General features: G+C 35.6%; 1 protein-coding gene across 1 annotated transcript in view; it reads right to left on the reverse strand.

The window, feature by feature from the left end:
- The window catches only part of rsrc1 (arginine/serine-rich coiled-coil 1), a 352,648-nt gene extending 328,422 nt beyond the window's left edge, over positions 1–24,226 (reverse strand). Inside the window, exons 1-3 of the mRNA XM_059947458.1 lie at positions 24,208–24,226; positions 23,505–23,696; positions 21,439–21,567 (exon numbers count right to left, since the gene is read on the reverse strand). Of these exons, the coding sequence (XP_059803441.1) occupies positions 21,439–21,567; positions 23,505–23,686 (311 nt within the window). The 5' untranslated portion in view covers positions 23,687–23,696; positions 24,208–24,226. The remainder of the gene's footprint in view (positions 1–21,438; positions 21,568–23,504; positions 23,697–24,207) is intronic.
- Between the last annotated feature and the right edge of the window lie 2,455 nt (positions 24,227–26,681).

Below are 26,681 nucleotides of genomic sequence, written 5' to 3' on the forward strand. Positions count from 1 at the left end.
GATGAAAGGAGTGATGAGATTTAAATATGAACATTCTTAAACATTATAGTATAAAATGCGATTTATTATGCTAAGACAAACATGCAACATTTTAAATATTGACAGCTGTGATCACATTGCTGCAGGACTCCTTTCACAGAGACCCCTTAAATGCAGTTATTTTCATCAGAAAATCAATATTGTTACCACAAATCTTAATATTCTCAAATTTGACTTTACTTATGTTTATGTTTGTACTGACCAAAATAAATTAATTTCATTCATTCACTTAAAGCATTGTTACATTTATGTTCCCATAAAAACTGCTACATAATACTCCTATAAGGAAATCTACACAATCAATTACAACACTTCTGTGAAAATGTTTAGATTTCAATACACTTGTAAAGGACTTTGAGCATTGAAAAGGAGACAAAAGGTGCCTCATAAATGTTTGTCATATTTAGGTGTAAGAAAAATAATGATCTTTAATATACTTATTATAAAGTGAATTTAATATTAAATTAAAAAGGATAGAAAAGTATACATACATAAAAGTTAGTTAGAAAGGTCTCTAACACAAATTGAACAATATTCTTAAATTTAAAAAACAGGTTTTATACTTGTTTAAAAAAAGCTCAAGACAGACTAGCCGGCAGGATAATGGGATCTTTTCCAGGATTTATTTAAGAAAATTTATAAGCTAAAGTGCAAGTGCAGACTGGAAGGCAAATGGCATATTGGTCGTTACTACTTGAGGATTTGAATTCAAGAGTAAAGATGTCTTACTATACTTTTAAAGAGCATTGGTGAGAAAGCATCTGGTAATATTGCATACAAATTTGGTCTCTAACTAAAGAAATACTTTTCATAGAAAGAAATCAGCAAAGATCTACTGGTCTGGTCGCCATCTTAAGCGGAGATTTAACAAAGGAAAATGGAGCAGAGGAGAACTTATATTCCTTCAAGCAAGCTTTGCTCTGTTATTCTTCAAGATCACAATGATCTTTCACCTAAATGTCATTTTCTACTCTATTACTGGATTCCTTTAAAATCCAGAAATCTATCATCCTCTATTTTGAATGAACAATAACTGAGGCAATTAAAATCTTTTCTCAAATAAAAAACCTGCCTTTTCTCAAGTCAATCTTGCCAATCAAAACTGGAAAGACTGTACTTATATTATCTTAAGTTTAGAAAAACAAGTGGATATCTAACTGGAACTTAGAAAATTCCTACAGCCCCTCAGAATGGTTGCGGAGTGGATGCTTCTATTCATTAAGGAATGCAAAACCAGGCATCATATTCAAAATAAGAATGAAGCTATTTACAACTGGAATTCTCAACCCTCCATTGTTGTGGAGGCACAATCATTGAGTTTACTCAAAGCAAAGGTCCTGGGGTTTCTGGATTTTTAAGTAAATCAAGGAATAAATTCAAATAAATTCAAATAAATCAAAAAAAAAACACTGAGGGTAGGTAAGCCTTGATCTTGTTGACTGAGGGAGCAAACGCAAAAGTGTCAAATGACACACTGCTGTTCCAATTTATTATATTCTAAACTCACTCCAACTATGAGGTCAGGCTAGTTACGTGACACAAAAGTAACCACAATTTCCTGATCTTATTAGCAATATTAATATATGATTAAGGTTAGACTAATAGATTTGATCTTCTGCAAATTAACAGCAATACAAGTTAAGCAGCATCCATTGAAGGACCATTGCTCATTAAGTATTTAGTTCGTAAATTTGTTTAGGATAAAATGATTTTCCATAAAGATTAAGATTTACAAAACATCACCTTGACATCTAGTGGTTGCAGATAAGAATTGCATACATTATATCATCAATTCCTTTAAGGAATTTTACACCATAGGAAAAGGATAATTTGGCCAACTCAGCTTGTGCCTGAACTTTCTATCCACAGTGCAATTTAGCCTAATCCTATTTTCTTACTTGTTCCTCTAAAGCTACAATATTCCCCCTTTTCAAGTGTTATGCCTTGATTTCTACTGCATTGCTGTGAGGCATTTTTATTTTAGCAGTTTTCAGCAAATGCAGTGTATTCTTAGTTACCTTCATAAACCAGTGTTTTGGCTTCAGCTAAAGACAAGGAGTTATTTGTCCAACTTAGAAATGTTGTGTCAGGCAATTGGATTTGTCTTGGTACGTATTGTAATTTTCTGCCCAGTGGGATGTGATGGAAGAGACAGCTAGACAGGATCAAATTTCGGAAGGACAGTAGTCTGGTTTGGGGTCTTTTGGCAGGGGTAGCAGAGCAGAACACAAGGGAAGATGCTAACAAAAGGGCACCTGAAGGTGAGAGCCCATTGTAAATAGTGCTTTGTATGGACAAATGGTTTCAAGGAGCAAGTGCCAATACTTCTGAGTTGGCCAGCTTGTCCGTGATATACTTTGAGGAAAGTTCTGCCTGTGGCTAGTGATAAGAATTCAGTGCTGTAAGTAAAACAATACACCCAACTTCTCCAGAAAGGAGCTCCAATGTTTATGTGCACCGGTTTAAATGTAATAAGCCCTTTTACTTTTCTGTTAACTGTTTGCTAAAGTTAAAAAATAAGTAAATATATTCCCTTTGTAATTTTATGCCAGTATATGATCTTTCACTTCTTACCAAACATTAACTGTATAAAGGGCAGTACTTATGCTGCATTCACTATAATCAATGCTCCTTAACATACCAACTTTCTTGTTTGGTTAAACCTAAATAATACCAATCCTAGATGTGTCTTGCTTATGGAAAGGAGGACTTCTCATCGTTGAGTCACATGGCTGTTAGCAGAGTTAGCTAATGAGTCAAGTTTGTATATGAGCCCCGGTGGAAGGGTTACATTTGTGGGGTACTTGTTTGGAGATTGAATACTGCTTGAACAGTGTACAAGGATTGATTAAGCAGCTTATTTGTCTGTTTAAGCCAGCATTTTGTGGAGATCAACGTTGGGTGAAATATGACTACCAATGATGTGACTGAAGTTTCACTACCTGATAGGTTAGGAATACTAGTGAGGCGGGGCCATGGTCAGTTCACTTCTCTGGAGTTGCTGAAAATGTAGCTGAGGGTGAGGATTTTCAAGGCAAATTGTCTCTCTTTCTGTGCAGTGAGGAGAAGACTTTGTCTGTTGTGAGAAGTCTAAGTCCCTCAGCTGTTGATTTAATGTGTGAGCTGGTTTCAGCTATTACATCACTGGTTGTTAAATGCCAAAAGATGTACCTGCAGAGAGCCATTTCTCTGGAGTCAAGCCCACATCCGATGGGGAAGAAGAATATGAGACGGATAGAGTAGACACCTCAGTTACTGGATGCATGCAGTGCTCAGATAATATGAAAAAACAGACTGGTAGAAAGTTTAGAGGGTCCGGCGGCTGATATAGTGAGGTTCTGGAAGGCAGAAAACCAGTTAGCCACATCAGTAACTATATGCACACTCTGGAAGATGTTTTTGGCACCAAAGTTCAGCTGATCTTATGATTAGTTTAGGAACACATTCCAGGAGGAAGGAGAAGCCATCTGCTTACCTTTTCAGGTTGAAGAAACTGCTATGCTGTTTGTGCCACATAGGGGGCATTCAACTGTGCATGAAAAATTGCCTGCAGGTGGAGTAAGTTGTGAAGGGCCCGCTGTCACATGACATGATTGCTCTACATATTCAAATCACCCACAAGATAAGCCCTCCTCCACCTTTTACTGAGTTCCACCTCAGAGTCCTCTACTGGGAGCCCATTTCCTAACATTTCAGCATCTCAATGCAGTCTACATGTAGACAGCAAACACGAGGAAATCTGCAGATGCTGGAAATTCAAACAAGAACACACACAAAATGCTGGTAGATCACAGCCTAGCCTGCTGTGTTCTACCAGCATTTTGTGTGTGTTGTTACATGTATTCAGGCCTGTTTTACTCATAGAATGGTCTTGACACCCAGAAATACCCTGCTGCATATTCACCAGCTATCTGATATCAAGTCTTATAGCTTGTGAACTTGTTTTAAATTCATGAACCATTGAGATAAAATTATTTCAAAAGATAAAAATATTAATTTGAATTTAAAGCACTAAAGATACTTGTGGACTTTAAGTTAATTAACCACACTGAAATTAATTCAGATAAATGACCCTTTCTAACAAATATATTTTCAATTCATTTTAATTCTGTTGTACTTTTGGCTCAAAAGGAAGGTTTGAAAGTCTGCACTACTTCATGAATACCAAGATAAGTGGACGAGTGCAGCTCATCAGTGGCTGCAGTTCAAAATAGCAGAATGGAGGACACCATGACTTACTTCGACTCAAGCCAAGACTGGAAACCAGAAGCTCTATAGGATTGTACAAAGGTAAACACAGGCAATAAAAGTGTTGGTTTTAAAAGTTGTGTTGCTGGAACTTTTGCACGTTTAAGAAATTGGATGGAGCCTAATTGCAGTACTTCATCTGATAGAAAGCACCATCAACAATATAGTAAAGTACAAGATTTTTCTGTTCAAGTACCTGAAGTAGAATTTGACCCAAAATCCAATATTGCAGAACTGAGAATTCTATCAACTGAGAGAATAATCTTTAAGAAAGTTAACAACTTATTCCATTATCTTCTGGTTCCAGTAAAAAAAAAGTTTAGGTTTTTCTTCTAATATGCAAACTCACAATTTTGCTTATAGCCAGGTTACACTGTGTAGGAGCTATTCATTTGTTCTCTATCTGCATTGTGTTCTGTGCTGTGGTTATTTTGTACATTATGGTGACTAGACACGCGAGCAAAGACATGGTAAAAGCAAAGGGAACAAGCTGCATATTCGTGTTTTGTTCTGGATAGTTTAGTTTGGAGCTGGGGACTGATGGATGTCATATCTTTTGTTGACTTCTTAAGTAAGTTTATTTACACTTAAATGTCATTGCTTCAAGAGTGTATGGTTTCTAGTTGCTGATAAAGCAGCAAATACAGGACTTCAACTTTTGAAACATCATCACCGGAGTGATAGAAGGTGCTTTATACAAGTTAACAATCCATGGGGGTTGTCAGCGGCAGCACTGGCTTATTAGAATAGCTGCTATGCACCGTTTCCACACTCTATACCCTTGAAAAGAATGCCCAATTCTCTGTTTTCATCTCTGGGTTTAAGACCAACATAGAAAAATGGGATCAACTTCCCTCTGCAGCAAATATTGCAATGTAAAATTAATACAGATAATTCAAAAAAAACTTTTCAATTAATGGCCTAAAATCATTCATAAGTATCAGGTGCACTTGCAGAAGGCAAAAGGATAGCCACTGCAGTATGTGATCTCATTCTAAGAATAGGTTTCAAAATTCTGCTGGATCATAAAAAGCATTTAAACCTAACAGTGCATTGTTTTATAATGCACACAACCCATTGTGATACAAAAAAGCTAAATTTCTTAAGCACTTTGAAGAATAATAAAAGAAACTCAATAGAATGTGTTTCCCATACATCACAAAAATGAAGTTTATATCGTCTAATAATCCACTGCCAACTGATTTTGCATGGAAATAGATTCACGTAGTGAATGCTACATCTTCTGCAAAGAATTAAAGCCTCTGAATACTAAAACAGTAGCATCTTGGGACTCTACTGTACTCTCATTTAGTTGAACTCTAAGCAAATTTTAACTCCCATTTGTGGATTCCACTGAAATAATGTCAAAATCTCATTAATCCATTTATGGACCATTCCTGAACAAAATCTGGTCCCAGCATACTGAATGTACACAACAATATCCACAGAATATACATAACCAAGTTAAAAATATTTAAAACCTGCTATATTATTTGGGGCAATACAAAGATTGTGCTATTGTGACCAGAACTTGTAACTTTGTAACTTGCAACCATAAAAAAAATTAACTCAACTAAATTCACTGGATTTTCAATGCAAGTGTAATAGTTCCAGAGCGCTTTACATATTAAACATTTTGTCTGAAAGTGATAAAATACTTGAACTTAATCTGGAAACAAACTTGTCACATTGAACCAGTATGTGAACTTCCTTGTTCGTGACAATAACCTCAAAACAAACTTGACCAGTTAATCTGTCAGTCTACTCATACCCATTTGAAACATTTGTGACACATCCTCAAACAATCATGTCCTTAAAATCACTGTCCCTTCTTTTATTTGACATCCATTTTGTTTCTCTTCTTTAATAAGGTTATGCATTTTAAATATTCTACTAAACAAATAATACTAACAGTTAGAAAACAAAGTTTGAGGATCTGAGTTGGCTCAACTGAAGTGCACATTATTTAAAGATGAGCTTTATTTGTCACATGCACATCAAAACACAAATGTGTTTTGTGTCAACGATCAACAGTGTCAGGACTGTGCTGGGAGGCAAGCTGCAATTGTTGCCACATTTCTGGCACCAAAGAATGCCCACAACTTATTAATTCTAACTGTACATCTTTGTAGTGTGGGAAGAACCTGAAGCACCTAGAGAAAACCTGCACGGTCATGATGAACCTACAAACTCTTTACAAACAGCTGTAGGAATTAAACCCCGAATAGTAATAGCTGGTATTGCAAAGCATTATGCTAACCACAGCTACTGTGCCACCCTGTTGGTTCAATTATAAAAATTGAAAATCAAAATTCTTCACCCAAACTGAAGACAAAGCTGGCCTTCAATTCTAAATCTACATTTCACTCTATAGCTGGGCAGTTAAGCCATAGTAATGGCATTTCCACAATAACATTATTCAGGTGTTTTTGATTCAGTACTACTGGGCAGTATATACATTTCTTTTCTCATATGCACACTTAATGGAATGTGAACTCAAATGTAACTTAGGTTAAAGTGAATAAGGGAATAAAACTTTATTACATAGTTGACAGATAATTATAAATTGTCTTATTACTTCCATTTGTTTATTAACTGTCACAATTACAGGTAATGGCAGTGTAATACATCCACTAAGGCCTGAATAAACGGCAGAAGCAGATACTAAGTCCCGTTTACTTCTGGTTAAGTGCTGGCCTTGAGAACATATACAGCTGTCAACAGCTGGAGTGTAGATGTCACTAACCCACAACAAACCTCTTCTGGAAAATGTCACTGTTAGATTGGGATACTTCTTGCTTGAATTTTAAAATGTAATAACCAACTCCACTGGGATTTGGTTAAAAGCTTTAAAAAAAAATTATCCTTGGGAAAGTTGTTTCACTCAACAGTCAATCTAAGGTATTACCTGACAGTGTTGAAAAGATAATCAGTACTTAACGTGAAAAAAAGATACAGTATACTTGAACACAAGGTATAAACTATGCACCAAATTCACTGCATGCCTAGACTAAGACGACTTTTGGCTTCCATCAATACTAATATGTCACTAAAAAGGACAGTGATGAAAGATGACTCTACTGTTGTGAAAGCTAAACAAAGTGACACCCACAATTATTGTGCTAATTGAAAATGAATATATAGTCAAGTAGCTTTAAAAAGGATAACTTCACAGAGATTACTTTAGGCTCTGACCTCTGCATAAGTGAAGCATTTTTAACTGTAGTCCAGCAAAAGTGATTAACGGCGCCAGCCAAGGCCAGCAAATATCTCAAACTTTTTCTCTATCACATGGCCCCGAGGAGAGTTAAATGAACATTAAAATGGCTACAAACAGCTCAATAACTACATAGTTCTGCCAATTAGAAATAATTAGACAGTCATTTTGGTGGCAAATCTTTTTAAGTGCATACATACTGATGCAATGATGCTTATTAGCCAACTCACATAAGCATGCTCAAACATCCTGAAGTAATTATGTGTATTATTAAAGCCCTGAAGATCTCTGTACTTCACCTTAATGCATTTAAAAATCCACTTCATTACCTACAGTAATTAATCCTTCATTAATTGCAGGAAAAGCCCAGTTTACTGTGCTTCGTTTCTAATTATCATCTTATAAATAGTTATCGTCCTAATTAATGTGTTCATTATGATGAATATCTTTCTCAAAGCCATGCTTAGAGCAAAGGTTCATTTTTACTCTTAGAAGTCTAACTAGCCATAAGGCAAGGCCATTTTGGTTTTATTTGCTTTTATTTTACTACATTCAACCTTCTAATTGGCATTTAAAATCCAATTTGGGAAAACTTCAAGCAGCTTAAATTGAAGCAAAAATCTTAACAGAGAAAAAAAATATCAATTTGAAATTATATCCTGGTATAGACAACTTGTTCAAATAAAAAAAAATGTGGCTTTCAACTTACAAATCACAAAGTTTTAACTAAGTGTGACTACAAATATTTCCAAAATACCCCCACTACCCTACCCACCTCAAAAAAGCATCTTTCTCAATGAAACTGCACAACATTAATGTTAATTTAATCAACTTTGTTTGTTCTTAAAAAACTTTCAAACATATTCTTGTACGTCATGAACTAGGTGACGTACAAGGAAAACATGGAATTAAGGACAAAAATATTTTCGTTAAGATCAACAGTAGTTATTCTATGTGAGGTATTTAATTTGACATTGAACATATTTAACGATCTTTTTTCAAAATGATATGGAATATTTAATAAGAGAATGTCCTCAATACAAGGTCTATCTATATAGAATTCCATGGCTGTAGCAAATAGTATAATGCAACCAGCTGAGAGTGTTACTTTTACATCCAATGCTCAAAAATTTAAAACTGCAGAATCAGTATTATTACAATCATGAAATGTGTTGGTTTGAGGCAACAGTACATTGCAAGACATAACATTTACTATAAATTACAAATCAACGAATAAACACGGTAAAAGAAAAATATGAGGTAGTGTTCATGGACTGTTCAGAAATCTGATGGAGAGTAAGAAACTATTCCTAAAATGCTGAGTGTGGGCATTAAATAGATTAATGAACTAGTAAAATTGTTGTCATATCATTTAAATTTTACATTTGGTGCACAGATTACTCAAAATGTGAAAGCAGAATACTTGAGGGTGGCATGGTAGTGTAGAGTTAGTTATTTGCTATTAGAGCACCAGTGATCCAGGCTTAATTCTACTGCGATCTGTAAGGAGTTTGTGCGTTCTCCCCGTGACCACGAGTTTCCTCCGAGTACTCCAGCATCTTCCCATATACCATAGACACAAGTTGATAGGTTAAATGGTCACATGAGTGCAGGGCCTTTTTATTGCATTCTATCTTGAAATAACTAAATAAATATTTTTCATCTGTTATTCTCAAATCTGAAGCACAACTATTACAAATTATTACTCCGGTATTGATAGTACTTTCTATAAAACAAAAGAGTAGGCATTTTTTCACTATCATTCATTGAATTCACAAGCAGCAGCTATACATTATACTCAAATTTAGTTGAATTGACTTCGAACAGCTGCTCTTATATTGCATGCAACAAAAAACTGAAGAAAGATTTCCACTTCATAGTCCATAGTTATATGCATTCTTGTTTTGAATTACAAAGTGGAATATCTAAAGTTATCTATAACAATGTGGTGTGTCATTCAAAACATTACAATACTGCAATATTAGAACGAATCTCTAATATCCACACATTATTGAAGCACCCCATTCAGCATCTTAACTATACACAAAACAGGAGCTTCATGCAACAAAAATGCTTAACTATATCCTCAATGCTACCAACAAGTTAATGATCAGTGATCAGCTTCACAATGATCTTAAACTTGGATGGTGTGAATCAGTTACATGTTTACAAGGTCTCTATAGGAGGCTCATCCAGAGTTAAGATGCATGGGGTCCATGGTGAATTGCCCATTTGGATTCAGAACTGGCTTCCCCATAGAAGATACAGAGTAGTGGTCAAAGGGAGGTCTGTGATTAGTGGTGTTGCACAAGGATGTGTCTGGGACCTCTGCTATTTATGATGGATGCTGGATGAAAATGCAGATGGGTCGGCAAGTAGGTTTGTAGATTATATGAAGATTGATGGTGCTGTGGTAACACAGAAGATTGGCAAAGAATACAGGATATAGATAAGTTGCAAATATGGATGGAGAAATGACAGATGGAGTTTAACATAGCCAAATGTAAAGTGTTGGTAGGGCCAAATGTACAGAGGCAGTATACTGTTATGGGCAAGACTCTTGAGTGTTGATGAGCAGAGGATTTTGAAATCCAAGTTCATGGTTCCCCAAAAATTGTTATACAGGTTAATAGGGTGGTTAAGTACGTACATTACATGCCTGCAATTATTAGTTGAGGCATTGAATTCAAAAGTCAGGGAGTAATGCTGGAGCTTTATAAAACTCTAGTTAGGCCCTCAGTTCTCAGCCCCAAGAGATGTCAGGATTTGGAGAAGGTGCACAAGAGATTTACCAAGGTGCTGCCTGGATTAGAGAGCACACGTTACGAGAGGTTGGTCAAACTTGGGTTGTTTCCTCTGGACCAGAGGCTGAGGGGAGATCTGACAGAGGTGTACAAGTTTAAGAGAGGCATAGAGTAGACAGAGAGTATGCTTTTCCCAGAGTTGAAATGTCAAAGACCAGAGGGCATGTACTTAAGGTGAAAGAGGGTAACTTCAAAGGAGAAGTGAGGGGCAAGTTTTGTTTTATAAATATAAACACAGAATGGTGGATGCCTGGAGTGCTGGTGAAGACGGACATGAATGTGAGGTAAATGGAAGGCACAATATTATGGAAGGGCCTGTTCCTGTGCTGTACAATGTTCTAGGTGTTAAAATCAAAATGACTCAAATAGAAACAAATGATGCCTGCTTTCATCAGGATTCATATCACATCTGCAATGTACTTAAACATCAAAACCTGTTTTCATTGAAAATACATTCTAGGAAAGACATATAAAAAATGTTTCCAAATACTGAAGACTGAATTTAGTAATTACCGGTCTATGCGGATCACTGCCGCATTATCATGGCAATCTGCTATTCCATCAAATAGAAATCCCAGTGGTTCACCATTTGTATCTCTTTAAATACACTGTACCACATTCCCTGCTCTTCCTTTAGACTCAATGGGATCCTGTTCCCCATACTCTCTTTAAACTCACCCTGCTCTGTTCCCCACACTCCCATAAAACTCACTCATGTTCTTCTTCCCCATGCTCCCTTTAAACTTCTGGTTCACTGAAGAATGTATTACCTACACTGTGTAACATTTTTTAAAACATGAACTAAAATTGTGTTGATATATATTAACTGGAATAATCTCCAATTGTTGGAAAATCTGACTGCTCAAGGGCATCAGCAGTTCTTCCCATTGCAGATGAATAAGCAGAACTATTCCTCCTTCCTAACTAAAGTAATGCAATTTTTGTATTTGCATACAAAGATGTAACTAAGCTTTTTGAAAAGTTTAAGATAACAGCATCTGTTCATCATAAGCTGGAACAATTTGATTCATACTGGGAAAATGGTTTAACTACATAATGCCTCAGGCCTGATTTTATTCTCACAAATCAATGAATCTGTTGTAAAAAAAAGATCACTCCCTCCTTGTACATAGTTTTTTCCTTTTGCTTGTTTTTCCTTTTCGCTTTTTTCTATAAGTGTATACCTCAGATAAATAGTGGAGATTTGTGATATATATGATTATATGATATATATGTACAATGTCTGAAATACATCTTATGGAAATGTTTGTTTGATGATGAACTTCAATAAAAAAAATAAATTACGAGAAAAAAAATACCCATAATCTTATTGGATGATGGGGCAGGTAAAGGAATTAAATGGCCTCCTGCCTTTTAAAAAAAAAAGTTTTATGTAAACACTTCATTCATTTTCTTCTAGAGGATTGTTATGTGCAACACAGTTAACATCAGAAGATATGATAGTAACCTGTCATTGAACATATAACAGGAGGATTAAAATTCTATGCTCACATTTAAAGTTATGATATATGCACTCATTAAACATAAAATAACTCATCTTTAATAGGAAATTATTGACCATTCAAGGAAGTACAGAAAAAAGCTGTGATCATATTTTTTCAGATTTTGTTGAGCTTTCACCATTATTCTGCATGAATCTTCTTTGAAACTCGCATCATATTTAAAAGACTTTTACTTGGTAAAGAGACAAGGCAAGTGCGATAACTGCCTGTCAATATGCTTTTTAGAGGAACTTTGTGGGCGGGTCTTGATACACTAACAGCATGCAGGCAATTACATTGTTTGTGGCCTTGCAACTATCATGATCTCATCATTTGGCAGTGTCTGGTCAAAAGATCGGGCAGTATTAATGGAGAGAGAACCCTGAATTAATAGCACAGAAAAGTGACTTGCAGCAGAATGGCAGGTTAAGATGCAAGCTCAAAAAGGAGATAAATGAGTTGTCTGAAACTGTAGAATTTGATAATCAAATCTACAGTACCAACAAAAATCATGAAATGCTTTTCCTCAATTTTGCATTAGTCATTATTAGAACAGTGAAGGAAAGTGACCGATGAGTTAAAATGAGAGTGGGATGGAGAATTAAATGGGCTTGAATGGGCATTTCACCCATTCCTTTTTTGTGAGGGGCAAGTTTTTTTTAAATTTCCCTCATTAACCTATCAAGCAAATTGGTTCATCAATAGCTTATCCCTCAGCAATTTCAGAATCAGCAAAAGAATCAGAATCAGGTTTACTATCACCGGCATGTGTCATTGAAGTTGTTAACAAAGCAGCAGCAGTTCAATGCAATATATAATATAGAAGAAAAAAATTTTAAAAATAAATTGCAGTTTATGTATATTGAACAGATTAAAAACTGTGCAAAACCAGAAATAATATTTAAAAAGTGTCGTGTTCAAGGGTTCAATGTCCATTTAGGAATTGGATGACAGAGGGGAGAAAGCTGTTCCTAAATTGTTGAGTGTGTGCCTTCAGGCTTCTGTATTTCCTACCCGATGGTAACAATGAGGAAAGGGCATGCCCTGAGTGCTGGCCACCCTTAATAATGGATGTTGCCTTTCTGAGACACCGTTTCTTGAAGATGGCCTGGGTACCTTGTTGGCTAGTACTGAAGATGGAGGTGACCAAACTTACAACCTTCTGCAGCTTCTTTTGGTCTTGTGCAGTAGTCCCTCCATACCAGACAGTGATGCGGCCTGTCAGAATGCTCTCTACGGTACATCTACAGAAGATTTTGAGTGCTTTTGTTGACAAAAGCAAATCCCAAAAAAAGCAAATACCAAATCCCCTCAAACTCCTGACCCAGGTTAGATCCTCAGAGATCTTAACACCCAGGAACTTGAAACTGTTTACTCTCTCCACTTCTGATCCCTCTATGAGGATTGGTATGTATCTCTTCATCTTACCCTTCCTGACGTCCACAATCAGCTCTTTTGTCTTACTGACGTTGAGTGCAAAGTTGTTGCTGCGACACCACTCCACTAGTTGGCATATCTTGCTACTGTACACCCTCTAATCTCCATCTGAGAGTCTACTGACAATGGTTGTGTCATCAGCAAATTTATAGATTAATGGTTCAAAAATTTGTGTCTCACCCCATCAAAAATATTCTTTCACATTTCCTTCGCTATCTTGTCATTACTGCAACTTACATTGGACTTGTTCTCTTTCCCAGTTCTGATGAATGGTTTTCAACATGAAACATCAATTCCATTTCTCTTTCCATATATGCTGCCTGACTTAATGAGTGTTTCTTTTTTATTTTATTCCTTCTTTAACATTTGAAGTTTTTTTGTGTTTATGACATGTTATTTTGTGAAGAGTTCTCCAAATACATCTTGCTGTTGTCCTACTGCTGCAATAAAACTTAAAATTGCCTTTTTCCATGCCAGGTACCTTCTATGAAATCCTCTAAGAGCTGTCTAGGATTTCTAAACTACATGCCACTTCAAGTAATGCCACCTAAAGATATATATTGACAACACCCAGCTCTACCTCAACATCACCCCTGTAACAACTTGGCATACAATCTACCTGACCAATCAAATAACGGAGATAGAAACTATGCTTTGGCCAGTAGAACTTTCTGCTTGCCATTGACACAATTTTCTATTTTATCCCCTTCAAATTCACACTTGGTTCAATCCACCCATTAGCTCTGTATTTACTTACATTCACTGGCACCAAATCCAACAAAGTCTTGGTTTTAGAATTTTCATGGAACAGTACATAGAAGAGGAACAGACCCTTCAGCCCACAACCTAACAAGCAATTAACCCATGTGGTACATATCTCACTCAGGTCTAACACCACAATCTGGTGCCCCTGTTTTCAAACCACTCATATCCACATTCCTTTGTCCCAAATTCTCATAATTGGGTTTAATCTTAAAATAATTGTCAATTGTTTATCAAATGTCTACTGATGGATACCAAGGGACAAAACTGGCCCACTTGAAGATTAGTATCACCATCTATGCTAGGAGTCAAAAGAGATGGAGGAAGATATTAAATTGATTTTTGCATCTGTCAAGGGATGGACACAGAACCAAGGCAAAATGGTGATGAGGTTATGGACTGTATCCGGATTACTGAAGAGGAGGTGTTTGCTGTCTTGAGGTAAATTAGAATGGAGAAATCCCCATGGCCTGATAAGGTGTCCCCTCACACCTTGCGAAAGGTTTCTGGCAGAGGTTTTTAAAATGTTCTTAGCCATGGATGAAATGTTGGAGAATTGTTGGATAGCTAATATTGCTCCATTGTTCAAGAAATGCTCTATTAATAAGGCAGGAAATTATAGGCCAGAGAGCCTGACATCAGTAGTGGGTAAATTATTGGAATTTTTAAATTTTTTTTTTAAAAAGAGACCAGATATACTAATTAGATACAGGGCCTGATTAGAGATACTCAACATCACTCTCTGTATTGTAGGTTGTGTCTAACCAAGCTCAGATATTCTCCAAGAGATTAACAGAAAAATTGAAGGAAAGGCAGTGGACACTCAACAAAGTCCCTCATGGGAGGCTGATCCAGGAGGTTCAATCACTTAGCATTCAGGATGAAGTAATGTCTCTATTTTCCTTTCAAAGTGGCTAGAGTCCAATTGGGACAGTGGGGGGCTTTGGGGTTCTTATGTTTCTTCTGTCATTCATTTTTTGGGGTTTTTCTTCCGTTCCAACGTCTGCAGAGAGCAAGAATTTCATGTTGTATATTGTATAGATTCTCTGGTATTAAATGGAACAACTGAAGTGGTAAATTGGATTTGATATTAGCTTAGTGGGAGAAACCAGAAGGTTGAATATGGTTGCCTCTCCAACTGGAGGCTGTGACTAATGGTGTGCAGCGTTTGGTGGTGGGTCCATTGCGGTTTGTAATGAACATTAATGATTTGTGGATGACACCAAGACTAGGCGCATAGTGGACGAGGAGGAAGGCTATCAAAGTTTGCAGTGGGATATGGACCAGTGAGAAAGATGGGCTGAAAAATGGAAAAATGGAATTTAATGCAGACAAATATGAGGTACTGTACTCTGAGAGGACAAACCAGTGTAAGACTACAGTGGAAGGTAGGCCACTGAGGAATATGGTGGAACAAAGATTTGGAAATACAGATCCATAATTCCTTGAAAATATACCAAGCTAGATGGGGTCATAGAGCTTCAGATATTTTGGCCTTCACAAATCAGAGCATAATGTACAGGATTTCAGATGTTATGTTGAAGGTGTATGAGATGCAGGTGAGGCCAAATCTGGAATATTGTTTGTGGTTCTGGTCCCTATGACCATAAGATATAGGAGCAGAATTAGGTCATTCAGCCCATTAAGTCTGCTCTGTCATTCAATTACAGCTGATTTATTAACCCTCTCAACCCCATTCTTCTGCCTTTTCCCCATAATCTTTGGAGCCCTTACTAATCAAGAAGTCAACCTCCATTTTAAATATACCTAATGATTTGATTGAGGTATACAAAATTATGAGGGTTTAATGCAAGTAGGCTTTTTCTACTAAGGTTATATGAGACTAGGGGAATTTGAGGCCATTGATTAAGGGTGAAAAGTTAAATATTTGAAGGTACCCTGAGGGAGAACTTCTTCACCCACAGGGTGGCACAACTGTGGGACGAGCTGCAAGAGGAAATGATGGATGTGGGCTTGACTGCAACACTTAAGAGAAGTTTGGAAAAGTACATGTAGGAGGAGTATTGTGGGCCACGGTCCAGGTGCGGATTGACGGGACTAGGCAGAATGAAAGTTAAGAGTGGGCTAGAAGGGTCAGGAGGTCTGGCATTTTTTGCGGTAGTGCTCTATGATGCCATAGTTAACTATCTTATGGGATTGTCAACTTCTATTCAGTGGGAAGTTGCACCAATAATACTTAAGTTTAATCACAATAATAGATGGCATTACTTTACAGGGAATAATAAGCCTAATGGGTCTGTTTGCTTTGTCTTTCTTTTTTTTTGAATATAGATACTGCATTAACCAGATTTCAATATACTCTTTATCCCCAGTGCCTACTTAGTTTTGCAAGAAAACTGCCCAAGCCTTGCAAATCCCACCATTCCTAGCTCTAGACACCAAGACAAACAACATCTAACCCTGGATATTATTATTTTTTTCTGTTTTCCTTGAAGCCAACATCATTTCTCTCAAAGACTTAAATTTGATTTTGTGTTCATTGCTGATTTCCAAGCCCACAGACAACTTTCAGTTGTGCACACTTCTGTTTTGCTATATTCTGAATCTAAAGCAATATTATTCTCCAGGATTTTTTTTTTTGTCCTCTATCCTTTTGCCTCATTTCCTATGTCAATCTTCAGATTATGTCCTTAATAAATTTTGTTATTCATTTTGTTCTTCTATCTTTCTGTATTCATGCTTCACTGTTTAAATGTTACATTATTTCATTTAGTGTTTTATTCAGCAATACGAGTTAATACAAAAATGTCTCATTCAAAAATGTGTTCAATTTATTTGGTTTAACCAAAAGAATTTTCAAGTTATACTGTATACTTTAAGTGAGGGCACTTACAGTTGTAACTTTGACATCAAAAAAGGATTCTTACTTAAAATGCCAAGTTTGGGTACCATTAATTCTGTGTACTGAATGCAAGTATATATTTTCTATACATCAAGAAAGAACCACTTTTTGAAAAGCTATTTGTGCATTAAAACCTCTTTTACAACCCACAAGAAACAATTGCAGATGAATCATTCTTGCTTGCATGATACAAAGAATTTCCACAATATATATTGTAACAGAAAAGAATAAGGCATTAATCATCAGGGCAACAAAACCAAAGAGTCAGCACATTGACATGTTTCAAGCATCTTACATCCTTTACCAAATGTCAAAATCCTGTATCCAAATTCTTCATTCAATATAATCGTCAAAGACAAATATGTTGTGTCAATTCAAAAATACAGTATTCAGTAAATTCCCACTACTTTTATTCTCATTAAACTATTATTTGCAGGGTTCTGAGCAAGATGCTGTATATTATTAAAAAAAAAACAAAAGTCACATAACTAAGAAATATTAAAATAAATATAAATCAACAAAACTTCATCAAAACTTCTTGTGCAAAAAAAATCATCCATGATAAAATATTATATTATTTTCCTTTTTAAAGATATTTGCCTTCAGTACTATGATTGTCTCAATCTAATTACTTCAAATTCCATTAAATGAAAACTCTTCTTTAGTTATGACACTGGGCACACTTGTGAAAAATCAGGTTCCTTGTCAATTGTGAATGTGTCAGTTGAAAAATATGCAAAATACAAGTTAAGTATAAATAGCATTACATTCAATACTTTTGAATAAAAAATGTGATTTATTTATTCAAAAAATATGTCATGGAAAGCATTTCAAACAATTTTATTATATCTAAATGTGTAATATTCCAATAATTACTATCCAAATTTTCTCTCAGCAATATTTTCATGCCACTATTATTCTCATTTTGTTGAATAATATCCATACTCCAGAGCCATTTTCCGCTCATTTTCAATATCATGCATTCTTATATCAAGATTCTTTTCTTCATATCCTGTCAGAGTATCAATCACTGTCTCCTGTCCACTCAATCCAGTTTTGATTTATCAGCAGACGCCTTTTTGGACTCCATAACTCGACCCAAACCATTTTAATGCGACAGTGACAAATAACACCCCATATCACATCAACCTGTTCCACTTAGTAAACTTAGAAACAGTAACTATGACATCCCTGCATAAGTATTACATTCTATTCCCTAGACTGATGTATATTAATGAGGAGCTGCTATTTGAAACGCTTCTTCCACATCAGCATCTAATATGATCAAATTAGGAAATGGGATGATTTATTAAATTTTGTCATGCCGAAAGATTTCTCTATGTTCTCATATAGGCAGTTTGAGAAATCTATAAACAGATTTTTCTCTATATTTCTCCAGATCAAAGATTTATAAAACTGAATGCACCATATGGACTCAATATGAAGAATCACAATTTTAATTATTACATTTTCCCCAATTAATTCAGTTTTTTCTCTACTTACCACAAACAAGCTGACCATTTAAGATCATTTTCAAAATAAAGGCATTTTTGTAACACAAGTATTTCAACGTAAAGGAATTACTGTTAAACTAAATGTTTTGAATATAGTAAAATACTTCTACCAAAATTAAGTCTGAGAACTTTGATAGCAGTGAAAATCATTGAGTTAACCAAACCAATTAAAAAGGACAAAACTTATAACAATTTTAAATTTTGTCCATTAGCAGATGTCAGTAATCTTTTCAGAATCATTGGAATTATAGCTACTTATTTAAGAAAATCATAAGAACACAGACTACTATATTCAGTACGATTTAAACTTGTGCCAACATTGTTACAGAAACTTAGTGTACAGGCTGAAAATCTCAGGAGAATACTACATATACTTCATGGGAGCAATCAAATTAACCTTCTTTAAGTAAATAGAGCATAGTCCTTAATGATTATTATTGACCAACTTAAATATTGCCATACTAATATCTTTGTGAAAGTTTTTAAAAAAGTCATCAGTATTCTGTTAATTACTTCTTCAATAAATTAGTAAAATTACAAAGTCCTTCTCAATCAAATGCTCTCATGAAAGCCTAATATTAAGCTAGATATGCACAAATTTAGAAATCAGCCATTCTTTGTAATATGCAGTCATGACTACAAATATCTAAACTCAGTTTCATATTGTTTGCAAAATTAATATTAACACATTAAAATGTTGAATATTGAATACAAATTCACACAAAAACATTATGGTGCAAGGACAAGGAATGTTAACAAGCTTGGGTTAAAATTGCATTGCAGCATTGAGGTTATTAATATTTTATCTTGCCGGGATCTTAAATGTCTTTGTACATGGATTACATTTAATGTTCCACTGTTCTAAGGTGTCTCAATTTCTGAACATGTATTTAAGTAAGCAAACAAAAGAAAAGCAATTTTTTTTTTTAATTACAATGTCATGATAAGAATGTTCCCCAATAATGTAAACTAATCAGTCACTGACTTGAATTTTTTTTCAAAAATGTGGTCACCTTTTTTCCTTTATTGTGTCTATAACGGATGGTTACTACAAGCAGCATCAACCACTAAGCAAATTGCAAAAATATTTTAAAAATAAATTCCATTTGAGTAATCTATTTACTAATAAACACCAAGTTCATTTCACCATACCTTATTAGGGGTGGGGGGGGGGAGAGAGAAGGGATTCACTGACCTACAATGCTTTACTGTTCAAATTTGAACAAATCTTATCCTTATGATCAGATTCCTCCAAATTCCTGTGATATCTTCTCACTCATCTCTAAGATTCTGTGTGTTATTCTGCCTTCAGCAGATTATCACTGCATACAAATATGAACACACATGGAGCCACTGTACACGGAGCATCCTTATATAGCATCTATGTACAGCTGATATCAAGAATCAAATTCTCAAGAGGTTCATAAATGGTTTGAGCCTTAAATATTGAAGCAGATGTTAACCAGAGGGTTGAGACCTGTTCAATGATTTAAAATGCCCATCACAACCTAGGTGAGAGTTGTGGATTCTGAGATACTAGTTATATATAGCTACTACAAGTATATAGATACTATAAAGATTCTGTGCTACTACAAGCAGACTTCAATTTTATCTTTGTAAACAAAATGATCAGCCTTTTACTACTATAATGCCAGTACCTGCTTTGCCCCCTAAAGCTTTCTCCACTCTGCCCTCAACAATCTTCTCGCCAGCACCAATATATTCCTCTGACCTCATGATCTCCTCAACCCAAACTTCTCCTTAGACTATTTCCAAACACCCTAACTATCCGGGGGGCCGGGGGAGAGAGGGAGGGCGGGGTGCATTTTTGTCTTTTCCGTAGCATTTGACTGTTTATTTAGCAGGCCAATTTGCTAGCTCAATACTCAACCTCACATGGATGGAAAACATGCAAGGAGTCAGCTGGATTCAAACTTAGGATCGATGACCTCGAAATCCTGTGTTGATACCACTACATCACCAGCTGGCTAAAGCATTGGTTATACCAATCATTTTAATTTCCCAATCATCATTTCCTCTCCACCCCCCATAATGGCAGGAGATCATTAAAAAAAGGATTTTAATGAATAATTGCATGAGCAAGTCATTTTCCACAATGCATGATGCCGAGTCTCCTACATGTCAGAATATTGAAGCCTGGGTTCTCAAACCAAAACAAGATGGGGCCTCTTGCTAATCTTTTCCACACAATGGAACAAACAGTTTTTCACTTACCCCAGCACTTGCTACCATTGCCAAGAATGCTTCTGCCTCTTCATCTGCCTTTCTCTGCCTTTGAGCACAATATGCCCTTTTATTTCCTATGTCTTTTAGTTAAGCATCTTAATAATGATTAGTATATTAAATTAACATCTTAATCATTTATGACTTCCTCTCAGTTTCTCTATTGAGAACCTTTTCTTCCTATAATTTCAAAGCAAGCCAGTTTCGCTAACCCCATATATAATTTCATGTCTTCTGTCCTCATTCACCTATTCCCTTCTTTTAAATAATTTAACCCACACACATAAACCCTTTTCTTTGGTTTATTTGGCCAATCCAGTCCAAACTGGTCTCACTGAATCATTTGACACTCACATCCTCTGCCAACTTCAATGAAGGGTCAAAGGCTCTAAATTTTAACTGCTTTCTTTCCACAGATGCCACCTGACCTGCTAGTCTTTTCCAGCATCTGCAATTATTTTGATTTTCTCAATATAACACTCACTTCCCTCCAATAGAAAATATCCCAAACTCCATCACAGTCACTATGAAACTTCAAAGCCTCTGTCCTTTTGGATGTGCTCAGCTACTCTCTTACTTTTGTTTATGATGGCCTTCCGCTTGACAAAATAGTGATCAACCTCAGTCATCTCTCCAAACAATTCCTCTCCCCCTCCAGTGTCCATCTGTTACTGCAACGAAGCACTCTTCAGGAAAATGCACCAGCTAGAGTTGGTTTGTAAAATAAAAGACAAAATAGTTTGGAAACTGAAGGAAGGATTAACCAAACACATCGTTACTTGCCGCATAGAAAAGATAATATCCATACCTTCTATTCCTGCTTCTTGACCTAGAATGGCGTGATCTGTAGGACTTGCCTCGATCCCGTGACCTGCTACGACTCCTTCGTTTCTTTCGTTTCTCATATGATGAGCTACTGCTTGAACGTCGCCTATGTCTGAAGTATTAAGGATGATAAGTATGTTAGAAGCCGTTTGATGCAATGCAATTTTATCTTCCACTTAGTTCAGATATTTAAAAAATTTAAAAATTACGACTCGGAAAGCATTGTGAAACCAGTTCATGCTTCATAAAGAATTATGTATCAAGATTCACAGGTAGTTTCATTTTTGTTGTATTTTAGCTGCGATGTTATGCAACAAATATTCCACCGAAAGAAGCATTTATTTCAGACATGCTTAAATTCATAAGAACTGTTTAAATACCTTGCAGTGCTCAAGACCAACTGATCGAAACATTCAATATAAACTATGAACAAAATAGTATCTCAACTATAGAGCTGTCTGATCAAAACATCAACACACAGAATATTTAATCTATAGAGCAAATGTTTATGCACACATTGGTTACTTGGTCATTTTCTAGCCAATCAAATCAATGCACAATTCCCAAGACCATATTTTCCTCTTGCAGCAAATGAGTATATTGTGGGAATTGTACAATTATAATTTGTTTTCTTAGCTTGTGTTTTTATTGTTAAATTCAAAGCCACATAAATTACTTCTCAGTAGAGTCCATATTAGTGGTCATTTCAAATAATACTGTATTACTGCAACTCTGAATATTTTATTTACTATACATAATACACTACATTCTTTTACTATCATTTGCTCCATCCCATTTAACTTGCTGTACTTTGTCCAAGAACACAATTCTTTCCAATAGATCTCGTTCACATTTTAATCTGATAATGTCACTTTGTTGTCAATTTCCAACTTTTATCTATTTTAAACACCAAGTGTTCATGCGCATTTACACTTTATCATCATTTTATTCTCATTCTAGTCAGATTCAAGTGTTTGGAGCCACCTTTAAATGAACAATGTTATCACAATATCCTCAAAATTGCACAAGCAGTCACTCCAAAAAGTGACAACTTCATTTTATAGAGTTTTATTGCAAGATGGCTCATCTTGAATGTTTCTCTGAGGAAAACATCATTATGGAACAAAACCATTATTGTTGTCACTGACATTTTCGCCATAAACCAGTTGGTGAATCAAATATGACATTAAGAGCTATCTGCTATATTACTCTTCAGCTGAATCTTTTCTTACCCACAGAATTTCATTTTCTTTCATTGAAATTAATATTACCTAGGTTCATCCTGAAACCAAGCAAATTATAAATAATGTCAGCTAGAGTTCCGAAGACCACTTCAAAGGGAGGTGTTTACTCTGACTTCAAATAGACACAAATTGAAATAGATCAGAAGTTAAAAGTAGACTATCATGGTGGAACTCAATTCCATTTTTTGCAACATTAAAACATCAGGCATAGCCACTTTCATTCAGAATAAATCTCCTCTTGTAGTCATTCTTGGTATTATATCTGAAAATTACTTAGAATTACCTGCAATTTGCTTATTTTTAAAGATGAATTAAGAAAGCATTAATTTCTGTGCAAAAAAAAATTCTACAGATAAGAGAAGATTTAGTTGAAAAGTAATACGGCAGATAGCTCTTAATGCCACATTCAGTTTGTCAATTGCTTTATGACACATTCTGCCCAGTGCCTTCATAAGCTCTCATATCAGTGGATGGATTTATATAACCAATAACAAGCAGATATAATTTCACTTCAAACTGCTATCCTGAATCTACTGAACTGATGGGAAATATGCCAACCTGTTATTTTCAATTCCATCAACAAATATGCGATGAGTACCAATTTGACATTCCTATCTAAACCAAGACATACTCGATCAAAAACTGCCAATGCAACTAAGTTATAGAGGGGGACATGAAAAATATTAGCAAAAATCAGGCAACAGATATGTTGATTTTATTCATTTATTGCTGTTTCTAGTTGGAAACTATGTTAATGCCAGTTAATGTATTGATACATTGCTGTAACACATTTCATGCTACTTACCTTCTATCTTTTGAACGGGAATGGGAACGGCGACTACGTGAGTGCGACCTTGTTCTTCTACTAGATTTTTTCCGAACGTACGTTCTGCTGTCAGAAGAACTGCTGGAAGTGGACTTCCTCCGATGTTTCTTCTTACGACGACTTCTTGTGTCAGCTTCACTATCTGAAGAGTGATGACCCATTTTCCAACCTCTAAAGCTTCCAAAGATCAAGGATAAATAAAATCAGTAAATCATTGCCCTGATGAAAGATCTCGGCCAGAAACGTCGACTGCTTAGTCATTTCCATAGATGCTACCTGGCCTGACGAGTTCCACCAAAATTGTGTGTATTACAAATCATTGTAGGAACTAGCTCTTTGAATTGGGGCATTAACTTTTCCATATCAGCCATAAAAAAGTTCAAAAAATTTATACCAGTATAATAAATTTGATTCTTTCTGTTGTATTCCTAACATTCATGCATTCCACCTTAAGCACAAACAGAAAGTGTTGCAAATACTCAAGAAAGGTTAAGCAGCATCTTTTGAGAATCAGTGTTAACAGGCCCGATTCAACCTGTCACCACAACATCTAGACCAGATGAGAAGAACCGATCGAGTTATCCCTTCGTACCTGACAAAGCATAGTGTATTCTAACTGACAGCAAAGCCTCAGACAAGTTACTGTTGATGTTCTATCCTTACCTCTCCCCCCTATCCTTACCTTTTACGGGAGACACAGCTGGGGCAGAACTTTGTCTTGTATCTAAACTGAAAGAACCATTTTAAAAGTTTTTTAAGTGCTGTGATATGTAACCATACTTCAAAATCTAGTAAGATCACTACAATTAGTAAAAAATTGTAGTTTTTTTAAGATGTTAAAAACTAACAAATAATTTATTCATAGAACAAGAAACAAAAGATGTAACTTGCCTCTTCCCTCCAAACCTCAAAGCCAAAACCCCAAATTAATTAAGATTCTGATTCTACACGTCTTACTAGCATAGATGGGAGATAAGTACCCCTCAGGGAACTTATCAAGACAGGGCTCCACTGTTGAATTCCAAGAGGAATTCTGTGACAGCAAAGTGTGATAGATGTACATTGACCTTTGGAAGATGCTTTGTAAGTGTAAAAGAAATTAGTGGTGACTATACCAGGGTGTTGAGAAAGGATTAATCTATTCGAAATGTCAAAAGGGGAAATGTTCCAAAACAGAACCTGAAGCTGAAAATGCAAAGGAGAACTGTTAGATGAGAAAACAGGTAAAGAAGACAATGAGAAGAACTTGTTACGTTGTGAGAAGGATAGATTATATAAACGCAGAACTGCTGAAAAATTTAACAGTCACTATCTAGAATCCAGTTCACAATGACAGAAGGAAATTTTTACTTGGCAAAAAGAGGAGATATATTCAAAGTTTGTGTTGGAATGTATAATATTCTTTTGGGTGATTCTACCACAAAATACTTAATGAAATCAAAGAGAAATCGGGAAGTTATCCTATAATCATTGCAATCATGTACTGTACAGAGTTAAAAGTGTAAATTTGCACTAGTATATTTCTTCTTTGCTCGCCGTCTAATTTACCACTATTTAAATTAAATGATAAAAGTAATCTGGATGTCTAATAACAGTCTTGCCTGCGGTTTCAATGTACTTCAGCTCTTCTTTGGGAATGTAGAGTAAGCAGTTGATAACAGCTCACTTTACCTAATCGTGGTAAAGGGAACACACAAATATTGCTTTTCTCCAACTATTTCCACAAGATCAGAGAAAAAAAAACAAGAAAGATGTTCTGAAAAAAAGTGATTAGCCCCTCAGGATTTCAAAATGTAGTTTGCTCTTGTCCAAGTAGCAGTATCTAAGAACAGTGTTTATTTACGATGTTCTGTCGCCTTTGCAATGAATTAATAATGTTATGTTAATGCTGCTACTTCACTGCTCTGGGAACCCAGATTTAACCCTGACCTTGGCTGCTGTGTGAAGCTTGCATATTCTCCCCATCATTGTTTTTGTTTTTATTGGATACTACCGTTTCCCATCACAACCCAAAGTCTAAACCCTCTGGTATAGATTAATACAAAAAAAGAAACAGAGTTCTTGGTCATGTGAGTGAGAGTAACAGAGGGGAATGAATGTAGAAATGCAACTGATGGTACTGCTCAGCATTATGGGAAGTTAAATGGGGCAGGACTTGCACAGGAAATAGTAGGGCCCTGGAGAGTGTTGCAGAATAGAGACGAGGAGGGGCACAAGAATTTAGCGCCCTGAAAGAGGCAACGTAGTTAGACAGGATGGTGAAAAGTGTGTGTGGCATGCTTGCCTTCATCAATCAGAACACTGAGAAGAAGATTTGAAACGTCATGTTACAGCTGTACAAAATACTGGGTGAGACTAAACACTTTAAAATTCAGAGATTTTGTAGCTTTTAAAATAATACAAATTATGTATAAAGTAAAAAATGGACAGCTACCACAAAGTATCCAAAGGTTGTTTAAAATGAGAGAAAGTCAACATGATTTGAGGGGAACATGTAGATTTCAAAAACAAAGGATAATAATAAATGCAAAAAAATCATTTTATTTCAGTCAAAGGGGTGAATCTATGGAATAGCTGTAGTATTTAAAAACATGCACTACACTTAACAAGTTTAAAAAATTATTTAAAAATTATTTAATGACCAAATATAAAATACATGATTTAAAATGAATGAGTGTAATGTGAATAAATGATATTTGGATTGTGTGTTAAAAGATTATGAAATTCCTTGTTTTTGATGTGATGATTGATGCCAAATATGTTGTTGTGTAAGTAAGAGAGGTAGGCGTAATAAGCTGGAGCTTCAGCCTACACCCTTCGGTCTGTTTTGAAGAATCTCTCTGTTTTTTGTGGTAATTTTGTCCCATGAAATCATTGTTGTAAATGATTCATTTTGTTATGTTTGTACTGACCAAAATAAATTAATTTCATTCATTCATGTATTTAATCATGACAAACATAGATAATGTGAAATCTTTTTCCCCCAGAGGAGAGTCTAAAACTAGAGACAATTGGTATAAGTTAAGAGGGGAAAGGCTGAGAAATGGATCTAAGAGACAAGTTTTTCACTCACAGATGATGGTGAGTGTGTAGAACAAACTGCCAGAGGAAGTGGTGAAGTTAATGAACAATTGGAGTGATTAAACATCTAGATAA

Source organism: Hypanus sabinus, chromosome 2 (assembly GCF_030144855.1).
Source record: "Hypanus sabinus isolate sHypSab1 chromosome 2, sHypSab1.hap1, whole genome shotgun sequence".
NCBI lineage: Eukaryota > Metazoa > Chordata > Chondrichthyes > Myliobatiformes > Dasyatidae > Hypanus > Hypanus sabinus.